An 18719-nucleotide genomic window follows, 5' to 3' on the forward strand; every position below is an offset into this window, starting at 1 on the left:
AAAACTCTGTAACCAATTTCCCTGTATTTACATCTAAATGTCATGGTTCTGCAGTTTCTGCAGTTTGAAACATACAGGGCTGATGGTCCTCTGGCCAAACTGTGTTTATGTCAATCACTTTAGCCAAGAGAGAATATCTCTGTTATTAGCTCTGAACAATTTATTATTTATAACTAATTCTTTGTGCAAATATAGAAAATATCCTGTAAATATCTTATAGCAGCCACTGTGGTACTTTTTTTTTTTTTTAAGATTTTTATTGGGGAATTGGGGGATGGGAACAGCGCTGGGGAATTGAGGGAAGGGCAACAGACAAGCTGCTGTCGTTTTGTTCTTCAGTCTAGCTGTGGAGGATTTCACTTCACTGGCCCAAGTTGGCACCATCATTGCGCTCTTCCTGGGAGAGGCAGATCAGTCACTGGCTTCTGAACGGCCACTCACCGTGGCTGACGGCCGCTCACGCTGGCTGCTGGCTACACACGGTAGCCCATGGCAACCCACTGCAGCAGGAGTTGCAGCCTATGCCGTCGCTGGCGACTCATGGCAGCCCAGCTCCAGATTGAGCTGTTGTTCAGTATCTTAGCTGTAGACGGCAGTGTCACTGGCCCTCACATGTGGGATCCGAACCGGGGCCCTCTGGCATTCCAAGCCAGCTCCTAACCAACGTGCCACTCAGCCAGCCCCCCTGTTGTACTTTTACACATCAAAACATCTTAGGCCTAGTTGCGTCAAAAACCACCTCAACTTACTGGTTTTGTCTCTCCTTCTTCAAAGATAACAACATATAGCATTGGAAGAATTCTTACAATTTTCAAAGTGGTTACATATGTTCTTTATCTTTACCCTCAGATCAGTGCCAGTACTCCAATGACCCATTACTATGAGAAAAAAAAAACCTTCCCTCCCCCCAAAAAAGAGGGCTGGCCAAGTGGCTCAGTTGGTTAAGAGCACGAGCTCTGAGCAACAGGGTCACTGATTCGATTCCCACATGGGCCAGTGAGCTGCGCCCAGGCTGAGCTGCCGCTGAGCTGCCAACAGGTGGCAGGATGACTCAGTTGGTAAGAGCATATGCTAACAACAAAGTTGCCGGTTCACCTCCTGCATGGGATGGTGGGCTATGCCCGCCAGCAACTAAGATTGAACACGGCACCTTGAGCTGAGTGGCCGAGAGCTGCCGACAGGCAGCCGGATGGTGATTGGACTTGGAGCTGAGCTAGCTGCGCCCTCCACAACTAAGATTGAAGGACAACAACTTGGCTGTTCCCCTTCCCCAATTCCCCAACACTGTTCCCCTTCCCCAATTCCCCAATAAAATCTTAAAAAAAAAAGAGGACAGTAATATCCTAAGCTGCGGTAGGTCCTGAGTCTATCCTATCATTTCTATCAGGTCCCACTGTCCTATCCTGGGTCCCATCACTCAGCTAGCTATTGAAGCAATAAAACTCATCACCCCACAGAGGTAGTGATATAGTAACAGCAAAACATTCATGGCCCACAGAAATAAAGCTATGGAAGGGTATCACTGGTGCTTCCTCAAATCACTCACATCTACTAAAAGGTCAACCCTATTCAAAGGGTGTATATCCAGGAAGGTAACTAAAACAACTTAATTGCTATTTGCACCTTAGAAATACCTAAAACTATTTATACCTCATTTGCTTTGGCAAATTTCAAATATGTATGTTTATTTGTTGCCCTTTCAAAGTGTATTAGGCAAATCCAACAAATACTATTCATTGTCCCATACCAGCATACTCTTGAAATATCTCAAATTTTAGTGGGAAGTCCATCATGTCTCATGGATTTCTGGAAGGCATTTGTTTGTTTTTTAAATCAACTTGAGGATATTGTATCCCCCTACCAGGAGAAATTTTCCTGAACGTAATCTAACTACATTAACATTTAGATTCCAATCACTTCTCTCTCAGGGTCTCATGGTCCTAAAAATAGGGACCACTCAGGAATCAACTGTGTGACGTTGAGATAACCTGGGAAAGTTAATATTTGGGATTTGGTTTCCAGCCCGTAAAGTGGAATTAATAGGATTAATAGGAAGCAATATGCATAAAAAAAAGAAAACAACCTTAAAAGGCAATCTAATTCACAATTTACCCCATGTTGGGCTGTTTTATCCCCAGTTCCTCAGTAACAGAGGCTGTAAACTATTTGTGAAAAAAACAAACATTAAAAAATTTTCCTGGGCTGCCCGAGTGGCTCAGTTTGTTAACACCTTGCTTGGGAGCACCAGCTCTGAGCAGCAGGAACACGGTTTGGATCCCACATTAAGGGCCAGTGACGCTGCGCCCTCTACAGCTAAGATGATGAACAACAGCTCAACCTGGAGCTGGGCTGCTGTGAGTCCCAGCAACGGCGTAGGCTGCAGCCCCTGCTGCAGTGGGCTGCCATGAGCTACATGAGTGGCTGGCAGCCAGCATTAGTGGCAGGCAGCCAGCGAGAGTTGCGGTGAGCCATCGTGAGTGGCAGACCAATGACGGGCGACCAATTGCCTCACCCGGGAAGAGCGCAATGATCATACCAACATGGGCCAGTGAAGCGATGTCCTCCACAACTAGACTGAAGAACAAAACAGCAATTTGTCTACCTGTCTGTTCTCCTTCCCCAATTCCCCAACGCTGTTCCCCTCCATTTCCCCCAATAAAATCTTTAAAAAACAAACAAAAACTCTTTCCTTAAAATATTTTAAATGTCATGATTGGCTACTATGCACTGATAATCCCTTAGAAACATTAACATAAAATAAAACATTAAAAATGGGGAAGAATGAAAAAATTATTATAAGATCATGGCAATAAATAGAATAAGAGGACCAATCAACCTCCTACATGACAGGAGCAGGCATACTTTTTTTTCCTAGATTAAAATGTTTTTTAAGTGGGAGTGCGGAATATCATTATAAAGATTGTTCTAAGGGGAGGCAAACTGGTACAGCATAATAAACAGAATGGCAAGAAAGAAAATTCAGGGCCAGCCGAGTGGCTCAGTTGGTTAAGAGCTTGCTTAAGAATGTGAGCTCTGAGCAACAGAGTCACGGGTTCGATTCCCACATGGGCCAGTGAGCTGTGCCCAAGCTGGGCTGCCAAAAGGTGGCAGGATGGCTCAGCTGGTGAGAACACGTGCTCCTAACAAGACTGCCTGTTCGACTCCTGCATGGGATGGTGGGCTATGCCCGCCTGCAACTAAAGACTGAACTCGGCACCCTGAGCTGAGCTGCCACCCAGGTGGCTCAGGGGATAGAGCACACACTCTTAACAACAATAAGGCTGCCGGTTCGACTCCCACATAGGATGGTGGTTACATCTACCCGCAACTAATTGAACACAGCACCTTGAGCTGAGCAGTGCAACTGGACTTGGAGCTGAGCTTGCTGCACCCACCACAACTAGAATTTAAGGACAACAATTTGGCTGTTCCCCTCCCCCAATTACCCAACACTGTTCCCCTCCCCCAATTCCCCAATTAAAAAAAAATTCAACTTCTAATCTTAGTCGTGTTATAAATAAATACATGTCTTAGGAGCTCACGTCTCCAACTTAGCACCGGTATTTCAAACAGAACATGTCCTACGTGACTTCATCTTTCTCTGGTACTTCTTATACCAGTCAGTTATGCCATAGTCAGTCAAAGTAGAAACTTGGAGGTCACTCACAACTTTCTTTTCCAAATCAAGTCCTGCTGCTGGTCTCTTAAGCATCTCTGGCATAGGTGCCTCTGCCTTGCCCCAGGACTCCTTATCTTGGCCTGATCATACCACTGTCCCACTCTGTCAGTATCTCAGCCAGAACTGTGACTGAGATGTAGGCAGGGTCTCAAAATTTTTAAATATTCTTTTTGTTTTGTTTTGTTTTGTTTTGTATTTTAGAAGTCTATGTCTAAAGGATATGGGTCAGGAAGTAACAATTCTATTTTTTAAAATCACAAAAACATTAGTATGTTAGTATTAAGCAAATCTTCCTTTCCTTTTTTTAACACATGCAATTTGTTAAGATTTCCACAGAAGGATTAGATATTGAATCAAAAGGGAGGAAAATCATTCTTGTCATACGAGGTCAGACAATTAAGTTCGTGAACTTGTTGCAACGATGTTGCTAACCTTTTTGATATCATAGGGATTATTCATTATGAATTTGTACCAACCAGACAAAGAGTTAACCAAGTTTACTATTTGGAAATGCTGAAAAGGCTGCGTGAAAAAGTTAGACGACTTGAACTTTTCACCAACAATTCATGGCTCTTGCATCATGACAACGCACCAGCTCACACAGCACTGTCTGTTAGGAAGTTTTTAGCCAGTAAACAAATAGCTGTATTGGAACACCCTCCCTACTCACCTGATCTGGCCCCCAAAGACTTCTTTCTTTACCCGAAGTTCAAGGAAATGTTGAAAGAAAGATATTTTGATGACATTCAGGACATTGATGGCAATATGACAACAGCTCTGATGGCCATTCCAGAAAGAGTTCCAAAATTGCTTTGAAGAGTGGACTAGGTGCTTGCATTGGTGCATAGCTTCCCAAGGGGTGTACTTCAAAAATGACCATAATGATATTCAGCAGTGAGGTATGTAGCACTTTTTCTAGGATGAGTTCGCAAACTTAATTGTCAGACCTCGTATTTTCAAAATAATTCAGTAAAAGTTCTCTTCACCAATTGTTAGGAACTAGGTGAGTTTAGATAAGAATTTTATTTAATACTTTTCTACGGGTACTGAATAATGTATCTGAAACAAAATATATTACAAATTCCCCTGCCTCATTAAACAGAAAGTCAAACCTAAATCTTCATGACAACCCATGGTGGTTTCTGTGTTTTGTTATTATTCTGGAGGAAGTCATTAATCCCCCTCAAAATACTGCCCCTCACTTCACACACACTTTTACCATCATTCTTGCTACTTTCTGAAGCAGTTCTGGAAGTCGTCTTTCGTGAGTGTCTTTAGTTGAGTTGTCCTGGCTGCCTCGATGTCCTGAATCAATTCAGAATGTTTACCTTTCATGGTCATTTTGACTTTGGAGAAGAGCCAGAAGTCTCATGGTGCCAGGTCTGGTGAATAAGGTGAATGAGGACACACCATAATGATTTTATTTGACAGAAATTGCTGTACCAGAAGCAACGTTTGACACAGAGCATTGTCATGATGGAGGATGAAACTGGTTGCCCATTTCATGTTAATGCGTTGTTTGTGATTCGTGATTTACAGCACACTTTAAAACACACCTTCTCTCAACTGTAGCTCGCACTCAACTGACTGCACCAAAAAAGTTGAAACTTGTCACACACTGTTACTAAGGTTCAATGCACTGCTTCCTGTTTTGAAGATCCCTGCCTTTCTCTTGGATGGCACTCGGCAACAGCATTCACTGTTTTTCTTGATCACACCTCATATAAACATGATACCTAGACCTTCAAGGATTACATGGTAGGTTCAGAGCCATCTGAACCTTCCCTCTCCCAACAAGAAAGTGGAATGTTTCTGTCATGTGTCTCCTGGAGCTCACCGTCTGCTCAACAGATAGGCTGCCTGTTACTGGCCGTCCCTTGCCTTTCTTAATTTCTGACCGCAACTGACGTATTCATCTTCTGCCGCTCCTCCTGCCTGGAACTGTGCTTCTTATTCTAACCCGTCATCTCTACATTTTGAGTGAAGCTCTCCAGTTTTTTTGGTGAGTGAACAAATCATGGCTATTTGCATTGTTTTGGGTATCTAAGAGATGCATCTTTTAAAATAGTAGAAAGCAAGATGGAAGGAAGGACGGGAGGAAGGAAGGAAGGAAGGAAGGAAGAAAGGAAGGAAGGAAGGAAGAAAGGGAAGAAGAAAGGAAGACTCTTAGGGGAGAGACAATTTGGTATTGTATAATGCTGAAAATGACTACATTAAGTTTAACTTTAATGATTTATTTGTTCAAGTAGTGTTTCTCGTTGTTTTGCGAGTGTGTGAGGTGTATTGTTTTAGATATCTACTATGTGTAACACATTACCCTGAGCTTTAGTGGGCATACAAAGATGAGCAACACATAATTCCCCAACATCCTCCATAAGATTATCATTTAATAATATTCTTTGTAGACGTGTACTGGCAAGAAATCTTTTACCATAAAAACACAATTTAATTGGAGATGTAAGACTCCTATATTTTCCTATAGGACCTGAATTCAGCAGGTACCATACAAATAGTACAAAAGTGGTATAGAAGATCAGAGTTAAAAAAAGATCACTCCAGAATGTACACGTGAAAGAGCAGGGGCTACGGAGTTGGTTCAAATTTTGGCTCTGCTATTTGTTGGACATATGAACTTAACCTCTATAAGACTCGGTGTTTCCATCTACAAAATGAGGGTAATTATCTCAGGAGCTACTGAGAGGACTATCTGAGCCTAACATATATTTGGCATTAATAGCTTAAAGCACTTTGTTATCAAGGTGGGACATTCAGAGGTTCTTGGTGTAGAATCATAGTTACAAGAGCATGGGCATTCAAGTCAGAGAATTTAAGGTTAGAATCCCATTGGTGGGCCAGCTGAGTGGCTTGTCGGTTAAGAGTTGGCTTGGCAGCGTGAGCTCTGAGCAGCAGGGCTACTGGTTTGGATCCTACATAGACCAGTGACGCTGCACTCTCTACAGCTAAGATGGTGAACAATAGCTCGACCTGGAGCTGGGCTGCCATGAGTCGCTGGTGACGGTGCAGGCTGCAGTGGGGCTGCCATAAACTACTGTGAGTGGCCGGCAGCCAGTGTGAGCAGCCGAGAGATGCCGTGAGCTGCCGTCCAAGGACTGGCAACCTATCTGCCTTACCCGGGAAGAGGGCAATGATAATACCAACTTGGACCAGTGAAGCGATGTCCTCCACAACTAGACTGAACAACAAAAGGACAGCAACTTGTCTGTTCCCCTTTCCTGATTCCCCAGTGTTGTTTCCTCCCCAATTCCTTAATAATATCTTTACAAATAGATAAATAAATAAAAATTAAAATTTAAAAAAAAGAATCCCATTGGTGCCTCTTACAAGCTATTTGACCTCAAACACATTATCCAGCATGCCTAAATCTAAGCAATAGGACTGTTAGGAAGTAAGTGTTATATGTTAGTAAGTAAAGTATTTAGCATAGGGCCTGGCACATCTTAAGTGCTCAGTAAATAGTAATCATTATAATATTTATGATTAGGAATCTTTTATTAAATAGTAGGTACTGTCTGAGTTAGCCTGTGAAGTACGAATAGAATTATAACATTTTAGAAGTAGAGAACAGAGCAGAAACCATCAATTTGAATATAGACTACACATGAAGACTATTCAGCAGGACAAGACTATAGGAGAGTGACAAGAAATGAGGCTAGCAAGTTCATGTTGAGGCTAGAGTGTGAAGAGACCAAACTGTCCTATACGACCATGCTTTCTCATCATGTAAATTCAACTTAATAATATTTCACTAGTAGCCTTCACAATTGAAAAATTTTAAAAAAATCATTTCAGGGACAATTACTCATTTCTTAAAAGTGAAGAATACATTAAAAAGGAACACAAAACAAGAATGTATGAATATAATATAAATTCCTTACATTTTTCATAGAAAACTGAATGCTGTAGATATTATAAATTTAATTCTTATTTATAAAGTCAATTAATCTTACAATTCCTTGTAAAGTGCTCCCACCTTTTCTTTTTAGAAAGACAGATTGAAACCTCATTCATTTTACAGAAAAGGAAAAAAACCGGACCTAATAGTTTCAGCTGTTGTGTACTGTGTTGACAAATACTACATTTTCAATGAACATGGTTTCAAAATGACTGACTTCTGACCCTCCAACCTTCAGTGTTTTCTAACTTGCTCATTAAGTCAAGAAACCTGGCTGACTGCATTGCAGCTCTTCTATCATTAAAAAGGTTTATAAAACCTCAGAATTATACTATAACATTTACCATGTTGAGCACTTATAGAAAAGAAGTAAATGAGGGAAAGAAAAGGAGAAAAAAACCAACAACACAATTCTTAGTTGAGCTTTCCTTATTTATACTCTCTGCACATTAGAACATATTTTGTGCAACTGCAAGTTTTCAGGTATGTAAATATGCTGGTTTCTCCATAAGAAGCTTTGTGATTTTAGGCAAATTCTTTGGGCCCGAGTTTTTCCTCAAGCATAAGGAGAAGGGGTTGGCCTGTTGGTTCCGTAAGATCCTTCCCAGCTGAAAAAATTTTAAATTCTCAAGTTTAAGCAAGTCTCTTTTAAAAAAAATGTTTAACTATAGGAGGACGAGGAAATACACCTATATCAATGCAACTACATGGCCTTGAAAATAAAGTCTAAATGTGTTAAACTGTGAGTAATTTACAGCATAATTACATTAAGATTTATATATACAGTGGGTGCCAAAGAAATGTACACACATTTTAAGAAAGGGAAAAACTGTATTAAAATTGTAATACTCAATATATATCTATAACAACAGGTGAACACAAGTCACGTCTGACTTCTGCAATTACAAGAGATGCTCAAAGCAGTTACTACCATCAGCATCCAGACACTTCTGATTATGGTGAACTACTGCTTGAGCAACGTTGACCAAAGTGTCCACTTATATACATTTTTTTTGGCACCCCCAATGTGGGGCCCAGGTGTTTGGGCCTCTCAGTTAAGAAATGTTCACAGGCTTTGAAGATGGGCCTGCCCCTCCCCCTTGGGTGGGACAGGGGGAAAAAAAACAACTAGTTGATGTATATTTCAGGAAGTTGATGTACGTTTCCTTCCTGCGCGTGTGCCGGCACCATGCACCTGTTGTTTGTATGAGGGTATAAAACCCTGCTTCCATTCTGGGTCGCTCTCTCTCTGGCCCCAGCCTTGGATGAATAAAGAGCTGTTGCTGCGTTTATGGCACACAGTCTGCCTCATGCCTTCTTTCAGCTGGGCATCTCAGCACCCAGACGGTCCCTGATTGACACCCTTGGACCGACATTTGGCGTACTTGGCAGGATACGGTGAGTGACTGCCCCAATGCGCTCGGGGGATAATTCCACTATGTGGTGTCCAACCACGTTGTGGCACCCAGTCGCTGAATTCCTCACAGTGTGGGCCCCCCCTGAGGACTGGGAGGCAGTGGAGCCCATACTGGAGGCTGTACAGGGGGTGTTAGACCATATGGAGACAAGTATACCTATGGCCCACCGCAAGTCAGCGGGGCAGGTAGTATGGTTGCTTTTCTCTATCTTGTGGAAGCAAGCGGTCACCTTACGTGACCAGACACAGCAAGAGCAGCTGAAGCAAGCTCAGGAGGCACTGGAACAACAGGTCCATGCCCTGGAAAAGGCATTGGAAGGCCAGGTAGGCTTCCCGTTTTCCTCCCACCCTGCATCATGGCCTGAGAGCCCAACGCAAGTGGTGCTCCAGGGCCGCCCAGTAATCAAGTGGCAGATAGACTACGACCAGCCCATAGCCCTGGGAGGAGGCCCTGCCGAGGCACCGGAGGTCAAGCAGCACATGATGTATATGGCATATACATCGGCTGAGCTCCGTGAGTTAGCTAAGCAGGTTCACCAGCGGGTCGGAGAGACTATACCCGGTTGGCTGCTGTGACTGTGGTCGAGAGCATGGAGCTGTCCCCTGATGAGATGGCCCGACTCATCTCCATCACGGTGATACCCTCCCTCTCCAGGGCCTGCAGAACGTTCAGTGCTCGGTGGGAAATGACCAGGGTGATCACGCCCTGATCAACTGGCTCATGTCGGCAGCCCATACAGTTTGGACAGACCCAGGGAGCTGCCGGAGGTGGTCAGCAAATGGTCCACATACATGAAACTGGTATAAATCATCAGGGAGATGGGCATGCGCGAGATGACCTTTCAGGAGTGCTATGAGGAAGTGTTCACCACACGGATGAAGGACTTAATCCTCACGTCTGGCCTGGCAGGCTCCTTTGCTTGGTGGCTGCCATTTTGACTCCCTTTGTGGACCGGCACATTCATGAAGTCACTATGGCTATGGCTAGGTTGGATGACGTGGAGATCTGGCGAAGGACAAAGTAGGGGGAGCGGTTAGGCCCATCAAAACCCCTCCCACGGCTCACCCGCAGGGCGGAAGGTGGAGCCCCTGCCCAGTGGCAGCGGGTCCTGTCAAAGCGAGCCAGAGGCAAATGTGGTTCGATCTCTTGGCAGAAGGCATGTTGCAGGTTAAGATCGAACGGCAGCCCAACGAGGTGCTGCTGGCCCTCTGGACCCAGCTGAGCCTGGAACAGAAGTTCCCCAAGCTGCCAAAGGGCGCCGCTCGTGAAGTGTGGCTACAGGACTTCTTTGACTAGGGATGAGGCCTAGAGAGCCAGTTGGTGGGGAAACCGGGAGGCTGGAGACCTCATGTGGAACTGACCATTCATTGGTCCTCCTGTAATGTGCAGCATGTGTTGGCCCTGGTGGACACGGGTGCCAACAGCACCCTGTTTTAGGGCAATTCAGACCAGTTTGGAGGCCCCCTAGCGTACATAGAGGGTATGGAGGTCGTCCTACACAGGCGCGGCGGGCAACTGTGGTTTGGGGCATTGGACGCCTTGCCCCACGGGCCTACATGGTGTACATCTCTCCTGTTGTGGAATACATATTAGGGGTGGATGTGTTGCAGGGCCTTGCAGTGCAGACTACACAGGGCGAATTCCACTTGCGGATGCGAGTTGTGAAAACAGTGGTATGAGGGCAACCGCACCACAAGCCCATTGTCCTGCCAAGCCCTGCCGGGACAGTTCGTGTGCACCAGTACCACCTCCCAGGAGGACATGAGGAGATCAGCCAGATGATCCTGAAGTTGGAGGAGGCGGACATTATACGCCCCACTCACAGCTCATTCAATTCCCCTGTGTGGCCGATTCGCAAGCCGGATGACACTTGGCGCATGACTGCGGACTACCGGGAACTGAGCAGGGTGAACGCTACCCCTACATGCTGCTGTCCCCTCCGTAATGGACCTCATGGACTGTCTGTCCTTGACACTGGGGAGGTACCATTACATTGCGGACTTGGCAAATGCCTTTTTCTCCATCAACATTGTGCCGGAGAGTCAGGAGCAGTTTGCCTTCACTTGGGAAGGACGACAATGGGCATTTGTGGTCCTGCCGCAGGGCTACCTGCACAAAAATCTGCCATGGACTTGTGGTCCAAGACTTGGCCACCTGGAAGCATGCCCCAGCCGTCTCGTTTCATTATATTGATGATATAATGTTAACCTCTGATTCTCTTGCAGATCTAGAGAATGAGGCGAGGGCCCTCAGAGTGGCACTTAACGACTGGGGATGGGCTGTCAACAAGACCAAGGTCCAAGGGCCTGGATTGTCTGTCAAATTCTTAGGAGTTATCTGGTCGGGTAAGACCAAGGTTATGCCAAATCCTGTCATTGACAAGATCCAGGCCTATCCGTGCCCGGAGATGGTGAAACAGCTTCAAACCTTTTTGGGCCTCCTGGGGTATTGGCAGGTGTTCATATCCCACTTGGTGATCATAACACACCCCCTTCATGGTCTGATGAAGTGGGGTGTGATGTGGGATTGGACCTCCGGGATGGAGGAAGCCTTTACGGCTGCCAAATGGGCTGTGGCTCAAGCCCAGACCTTGTGGGTTGATGACCCCGCCCTTCCATACCTGCTGATGGTTCAGGTGCAGGAAGGCTTTGGTTTGGGTCTGTGGCAGACCCATGGGACCAGGAAGGTGCCCTTGGGTTTCTGGTCTCAGCTCTGGAAAGGAGCTGAGCAGAGGTACTCGTTAATGAGAATTAGTTAGCAGCCATTTACACAGCCCTAGTGGCCTGTGAGGTCATCACAGGTCTTGCACCTGTGACAGTGCAGTCCACATACCTGGTTGAGGTTTGGCTGCAGTCATGGCTCAGGGTGCTCAGAGCAGGAGTGGCCCAAACTCCCACACTGACCAAATGGGGAGCATATTTGGAGCAACGGCCTATGTTTAGCTCCAGTCTGCTGTCCCAACAGCTGCATGAGCTGCTGGGCCCAGTGGTCTTCTGGGCATACAAGGAAAAGGTACTTCCGGACCACCCTGTAGATGTGGCCAGCCCATACAGAGAAGGAAAAGCCACGTGTCCCTGGTGGGGCATGATACACAGATGGCTCCTGTCGGGACCAGCACCCCACTTGGACTGCAGTTGGGTTAGAGCCAGAATCAGAGGAATTCTGGTATGACACTGGCCCAGGCCAGAGCAGCCAATGGGCCGAGCTCAGGGCTGTCTGGCTGGTGCTCATGCACAAGGCAGGAGACGTGCATGTCTGCACTGACAGCTGGGCAGTGTTCCTGGGTCTCACCCTGTGGCTGCCCTGTTGGGCTGCCCAGGGGAGGATGATAGGACAGTGCCCCCTGTGGGGTCATGCCCTTTGGGAGGACCTTTAGTCACAGGGTAAAAGCCAGGCAGCTACGATTTACCACATCCTGGGCCACAAGCCATCCCTCAACCCTGGAAATGACACGGCAGATGCGCTGGCACAGATCTGCCCTGCCTATCCTCTCGCATTTGGTGATGAAGGATGCCACTAGGGGCCCTTGGTTACACAGGAAACTAGGGCATGTAGGCCCTTGAGCCATGTGCAAGTGGCCCAGCACTGGGGCATGCTTCTGACAGTGGCGGAGCCACAGAGGCTATTCCATCATGTCCCCAGTGCGCCAGCAACCACCCCCATAGGTGACAATTGCCTACTCAGCCTGGAAAGGTTGAGTGGGGGCTATGCCCACTACAGGTGTAACAGGTGGATTATGTGGGGCTGCTTCCCCAGGCTGCGGGTAAGGGGTACCTTATGGCAGTTGACACCGCCACTGGCTTGGGATTTGCGTGGCCTACTCCCACAGCTTCACAATAGGACACCATACATACCCTGGAGCAGCTGAGGGCTGAGCATGGGCGGCCGCTCACCATCTCGAGTGACTGAGGGACCCACTTTCCAGGGCAGTGAGCTCAGCAGTGGGTGAAGGAGTAGGACATCGAGTGGCAGCTGCACGTCCCCTATCACCCACAGGCTGCGGGTAGATAGAACGTTTCAACGGGCTGCTGAAGGAAACGCTCCGGGCTCTAGGAGGGACCAGCCCATGGAAACAATGGGCATCCCGGGTACCACTAGCATTACGTCTGCTAAATGAGCAGCCACGAAAAAAAGGCCCCTCATTGCACAGAGCAGGTGCAAGCCGGGCCAAACCCTGTAGGGGTGGAGTGTGGGGCCCAGGTGTTTGGGCCTTTCAGTTAGGAAATGTTTACAGGCTTTGAAGACCAGCGTGCCCCTCCCCCTTGGGTGGGACAGGGAGAAAAACAACAACTTGTTGATGTACATTTCAGGACGTTGATGTAAGTTTCCTTCCTGCGCATGTGTGCTGGCACCATGCACCTGTTGTTTGTATGAGGGTATAAAATCCCGCTTCCATTTTGGCTCTCTCTCTGGCCCCAGCCTCAGTCAAATAAAGAGCTGTTGCTGCTTTATGGCACACAGTCCGCCTCGTGCCTTCTATCAGCTGGGCATCTTACTACCCAGACGTTCCCTGATAGACACCTTAGGATCCAACACCCCGTGTATGTGTGTGTGTGTGTGTATATGTATATGAAGGGAATTAGTACTTAACACCAACCATTTGAAATAGTGTATGTGGGGGTGGCGGAAGTGTTACCCATAAAAAAAACTAATGATCATTTGGTTTGAAATTAAAGAAAGATTTTCTGAGTCAGAATATTAGCATAACAGGTGAGAACACAATATTAAAGACACATTATAACAAAAAGCTGCAATATCAGAGCTGTGAAAAAAGAATGAAACTGATAATTAACATAACACAAGTATTTTTTAAATGTTAATAATTTTTTATGCATCTTCAGTCTCAAGAAACACAGCCTTTTCTAACTGCTCTCTCTGTCCTCACTCCATATGAAAGTGTAAGAGTTTTCAAGAACTGTCATGGCTCACAGTTTTAAAGAGTGCTCTTAACTTCAAGTTTCTATCTTTGAAAGTGGTCACTTCATTTAAGCAGTTCCAAAAAGGGTTCATATCCCCTTCTTAAATTTCTCCCATCACAGAATGGCAAAATGAAGGTCTACTATAAATAATAAACTTTTACATATTAACAGAGTAGAAATCAGAATTTTCTATTTACTTTCCCTAATATTTTAGAAAAACAGCATGACTTTTAAATGAAAATTGTATTTTTCTAATTTGAGTTCTACAATATTCTCTCTATCACAGACCTACAAATCCAGTAGAGTTGTTCAGGGACTCACCACAGAGCTATTTTTAAAAGACAGTAGAATAAATTTCATTGTTACATACAGAGGAAAAAAAAAGGATTTCATAGGCCTCCCCAGAGTATTCATCTCTCTGTAAATAATAATAATGCTTAAAAAAGAAAAAAATATAACTAGTGACAATCATATTAAGGATGAGAAGTTAAATTTGCCAAAACCCATCCCTGAAACATGAGACAACTGTTTAGCAGATTAAATCAGTAGTCATCACAGAATTTAAGCCCCCAAAGTTGTAAACAAAATACAGAGTGCTCTTTTGTTCATGACATGTCATGAACAAATTACCAAAATGTGTTTTCTCCTCAGGTGTCAGTTTTTCCCTTTTAGTGACTGATGGTTCCCAGTGTTATTACAGAAACAGATTGATCTTTTTAATGAGCCAGTTTAATAGACTCCAAAATCTCACCATGGCTGCTCATCCATGTCAGACCATATGTACCAACAAAACACTCGGTAAAACAAAAAAAGCTCTGCTGTCAGACAACTCCATACTCTATAAAATTTCATATAGTAGGTCTGGATATACAGATAAATAACCAGAGAAGAGGAAAATGCATATGCAAACAAGATGCAGATAATATATGCAAAAGAATTCTGTAGAGGACCATATTTTCTGGCTCTGATCAAATTCCCACAAGATACAAATGTATTTATACAACATCTTCTCATTACCCTTTCTCCTAGCTCTAAGGAAATCCATTTGCCATCTTTCCGTTATTACACACATTTCAGGGTTCCACTTGAAAAACAATGTTCCAGCCAAAGAGCAACCTTGTTAATTCTGATTCAAGCAACTGTCTCTGAATAACCACAGAGAAAATAAGACTGAAGGCTCTAAGAGAGCACTACCTGATTGAATGCAAACATGCACACACACACAGATACAGATCATCAAAACAAAAATGGTGATTTTCTGTGTAATTTACATGAAGTTTCCATCTTGATGTTAAGCACACTGTTCAGGGCTTGTCTCAGCACTGACCAAGGAAAGTCTAAAGGCATGATGTATTCAAATAAAAAACTCTGGAAAAGAACCAGTCAGGAAACGGTTGGGAATATAGAGAAATGAATGAAAGAAGTTTTCTTTCTGCCTGTTATGGTTACTTACCAGGTAGGGTTTCTAGAATACATTGTGTCCATTTCCAGTTTTGCTGATAGGATTATCTTTACATTTATCACAGCTATCTAAACCTTTCTCTGTTACCCTCTCCTCCACTTGAATAAATGTTCTTCCCAATTCTCCATCCAGTCTTTCCATAATTCTTTTACTACATTGTCCTGGAAAAATGGAGCTGGAACATCTCAATACCTACACCCAGTACTGATTTCCTGCAGTGTAAATGGGTAGGGTCAGACAAGAAGGCACATGTGAGTCATCTATCCTTGGCTGCTTCTTGGTTTTCAGGATCATATGGACACAGCACTCAGGCACCTGGATTATGCGGTCCCCTTTAAAAGCTAAAGTACAAAATGCTTATATATGGCCAAGGAAATATGACTTGCAAAAAGAAGAAAGCACTATTGGTAGGTCATATATGTAAGGTGGGTCTATAGTACATCAGAAATAAACTAATGTTTAACATTTGCTTTAGGAATTTAAACTATTAAGAGGTCTTATGTCAGGAAAAAAATTCCAGAGATTGTAACATAAAAATTGTAATAACTGCGTTGTAAACTGGCTTGCTTTCAATAACATTCTGATTGCAAAGCAGCTAAATACATTTAAGGGCAGCTAAGTCAGTCACAGATTGAGATGTCTCTGAGCAGCTCCAAAGACTATAGGCTCCGGGCCGGCCGAGTGGCCCGTTGGTTAAGAGCTGGCTTGGGATGCCAGCTCTGAGCAGCAGGGCCCTGGTTCGGATCCCACATGAGGGCCAGTGACCCTGCCCTCTACAGCTAAGATGGCAAGCAGCAGCTCGACCTGGAGCTCGGCTGCCATGAGTAGCCGGCGACGGCGTAGGCTGCAGCCCCTGCTGCAATGGGCTGCCATAAGCTACTGTGTGTGGCCAGCAGCCAGAGTGAGCTGCCAAGAGCCGCAATGAGCAGCCGTCCAGAGACCAGCGACCGATCTGCCTCAACTGGGAAGAGCACAATGATAATACCAACATGGGCCAGTGAAGCAATGTCCTCCGCAACTAGACTGAAAAACAAAAGGACAGCAACTTGTCTGTTCCCCTTCCCCCGATTCCCCAGCACTGTTCCCCTCTCCCAATTCCCCAGTAAAATCTTTTTTAAAAACCAAAAAAAACATAGGCTCCTATGAATCTGGAACATAATTGTGCCCAAGTGTTAACCTTTCAAAATCTGTTATACTCATGCCTGATTAAATGTATAAGGAGGGAATGTATAAGTGGAGAAAGCAAACAAAGTTTATAACAAATTTTTGAATACAGTTTCATTTTAAGATTCTCCATATTTCACAAATGCTATGCAAAATACTGCTAATAAAACTTTGCATTCCTGTATTAGGAAAATAATTATAAGAGTGTAAGGTATCAAGGAAGATTATTTTAATAAGATACATGGGAAATTTCATGTATATGCTTCATTCAACAAGTACTTTGTAAGGCTTAATAGAGGACTTCATTTCATATTTCTTAGAATTCTCCCTATAAGAGCAGAGTGCCTGATAGAATACATATTGACTGATAAGTACAAATTTTCAGCAAAATTGCTATCTATTAGCTCTATTATTTAACTCTTCACTCAGTTCTTCTATCTTCCCAGAAGTTTTCTCTTATTTCATATAAAATCCAAATTAAATACCTACTGCATTGTGTTTATTGAGTATTACATAAAGGCCAGCATTCAAAACCATATTTTCAGAAAACTTGGAACAACAAAGTTCCTAACATTGAAGGGTAAAATATGGGGTTGAATTATATAATAAATGACAATTTTAACACTGTATGTCTAAAACCCATCAGTGGCATTTAGCACATTTGAATATCATTCATGTTCACCTTTTATTTTAATATTATAAGCAGCAAAGATTAACCTGCCCAAAAGCCTAACTGATACAGGCCAGAGACTTATCGCTCTGTAACATCCCAGGCCAGAGTGAAGTCTCCAAGATGGCCACTTGAACTTATTGCTAGTTTGCAAGAGGTGTAGGTCAGCAGTCTAGATGTGACATGAAACGTCCTATTACCACAGGTATAAGAAAAGGCCATGGCTAGTCCAGGGTCCTCCCCCCTCTCACCTGTCTGGAGTTCGCCTCTTCCCGTTTTCGTTCACATCGAGAAGCAGCTCTGAGGAGTCAACAGGTGAGGTGGTGCTGGCATCCAGAAGCAGCTGTTCATGCTGGGCGAGGTACTGGGCAGGGTTCTGTTTGGCCAGCCGTGCGCAGTGGAGGAGCTCACGCTGCAGCAGGGGCAAGTTGGCCTGCAGGAGCATGACAGGGATAAAAGGACGGGCTTAGTCCACTTTTGAAACACTGACAGAGCACGCAACTCGACTAAACAAAAAAGGCATTGAATATACGCAGCAGGTTTGATTCCCAGGCACAGATTTCAGGACTAGGCTGCAATGTGAGTCTTCTTCTGGGCCTGGATTGCCCCAAGCAGAAGGTGTCTGACCTTGGTAAGCCACCCCACCTCTCCGGCTTCCATGGCCACTGATAACATTGGGATTGGCACTTATTTATTTTTAAGGTCCCTCGTGCTTGAACATGACATGATTATAATAAGCTCTACGGGATATAAGATTCCAGTTCCATCCATGAGCAAATTTTGTTTTTTCCCCAAGGAAGATAAAGGGTATAGGAAATATATACACACTTCAATTAATTTAAAAATAGGCTCCTTGACACATTCAGTTTTGTATCTAGTCAGTTACCTAGGTAAAACAGGCTCATCCTATGAAATATCTTTGGTCAACCACTAAATTTGAATAAAAAAGCATAGAGATGAACATAGGGATTACTTGTAGTAATCATCAGATTCATACAATATGTAAGTAATGCCCTGAGTCAGATATCCCAGGTGGAATTCATGTATAAAGCAGCATATATGACTAATCTATAAAAATAATCTTTATTTATAGCATATATGACTAGTCTACAAAAAATAATCTACTTTCTTTATATCATCCTTATTCTAAGAAATACATCTATTATAACATTAGAAGAAATCCTGTGTACCCATCACTCTCAGTCCTCTCCAAGCCCAACACTTTGAAAATGACTCTCAAAACGTGCTGTTGATAGATAATTCTGACAATCTCAAATGTAATGAAAGGAAAGAAGACAATTTCACACATAGTAAAGCATGAAAATAAAAATGAAATTTTACTCTGAAAAGTAAACTTACTCTGACATTAGAAATCCACGTAGTTGTTGTTTTCTCTTCTCTCATTCTATTTTATTTTTAGTTTTTACTCTTGGAGGGGAGGGGAATAGAGTGGATTGGATAGTATGGGAGAGTGAACAGCACTCATTCCCAATA

At 44.2% G+C, this 18719-nt stretch overlaps 1 protein-coding gene across 9 annotated transcripts in view; it reads right to left on the reverse strand.

Moving 5' to 3' along the window:
- RUNX1T1 (RUNX1 partner transcriptional co-repressor 1) overlaps window positions 1-18719 on the reverse strand; it is a 169052-nt gene that overhangs the window by 41504 nt on the left and 108829 nt on the right. For all 9 annotated transcript variants that reach the window (XM_019624982.1, XM_019624979.1, XM_019624977.1 and 6 more), the window contains one exon: window positions 17477-17658. In XM_019624982.1, the coding sequence (XP_019480527.1) occupies window positions 17477-17658 (182 nt within the window). The remainder of the gene's footprint in view (window positions 1-17476; window positions 17659-18719) is intronic.

The sequence above is a fragment of the Hipposideros armiger genome, unplaced genomic scaffold (genome assembly GCF_001890085.2).
Source record: "Hipposideros armiger isolate ML-2016 unplaced genomic scaffold, ASM189008v1 scaffold_611, whole genome shotgun sequence".
NCBI classification, from domain to species: domain Eukaryota; kingdom Metazoa; phylum Chordata; class Mammalia; order Chiroptera; family Hipposideridae; genus Hipposideros; species Hipposideros armiger.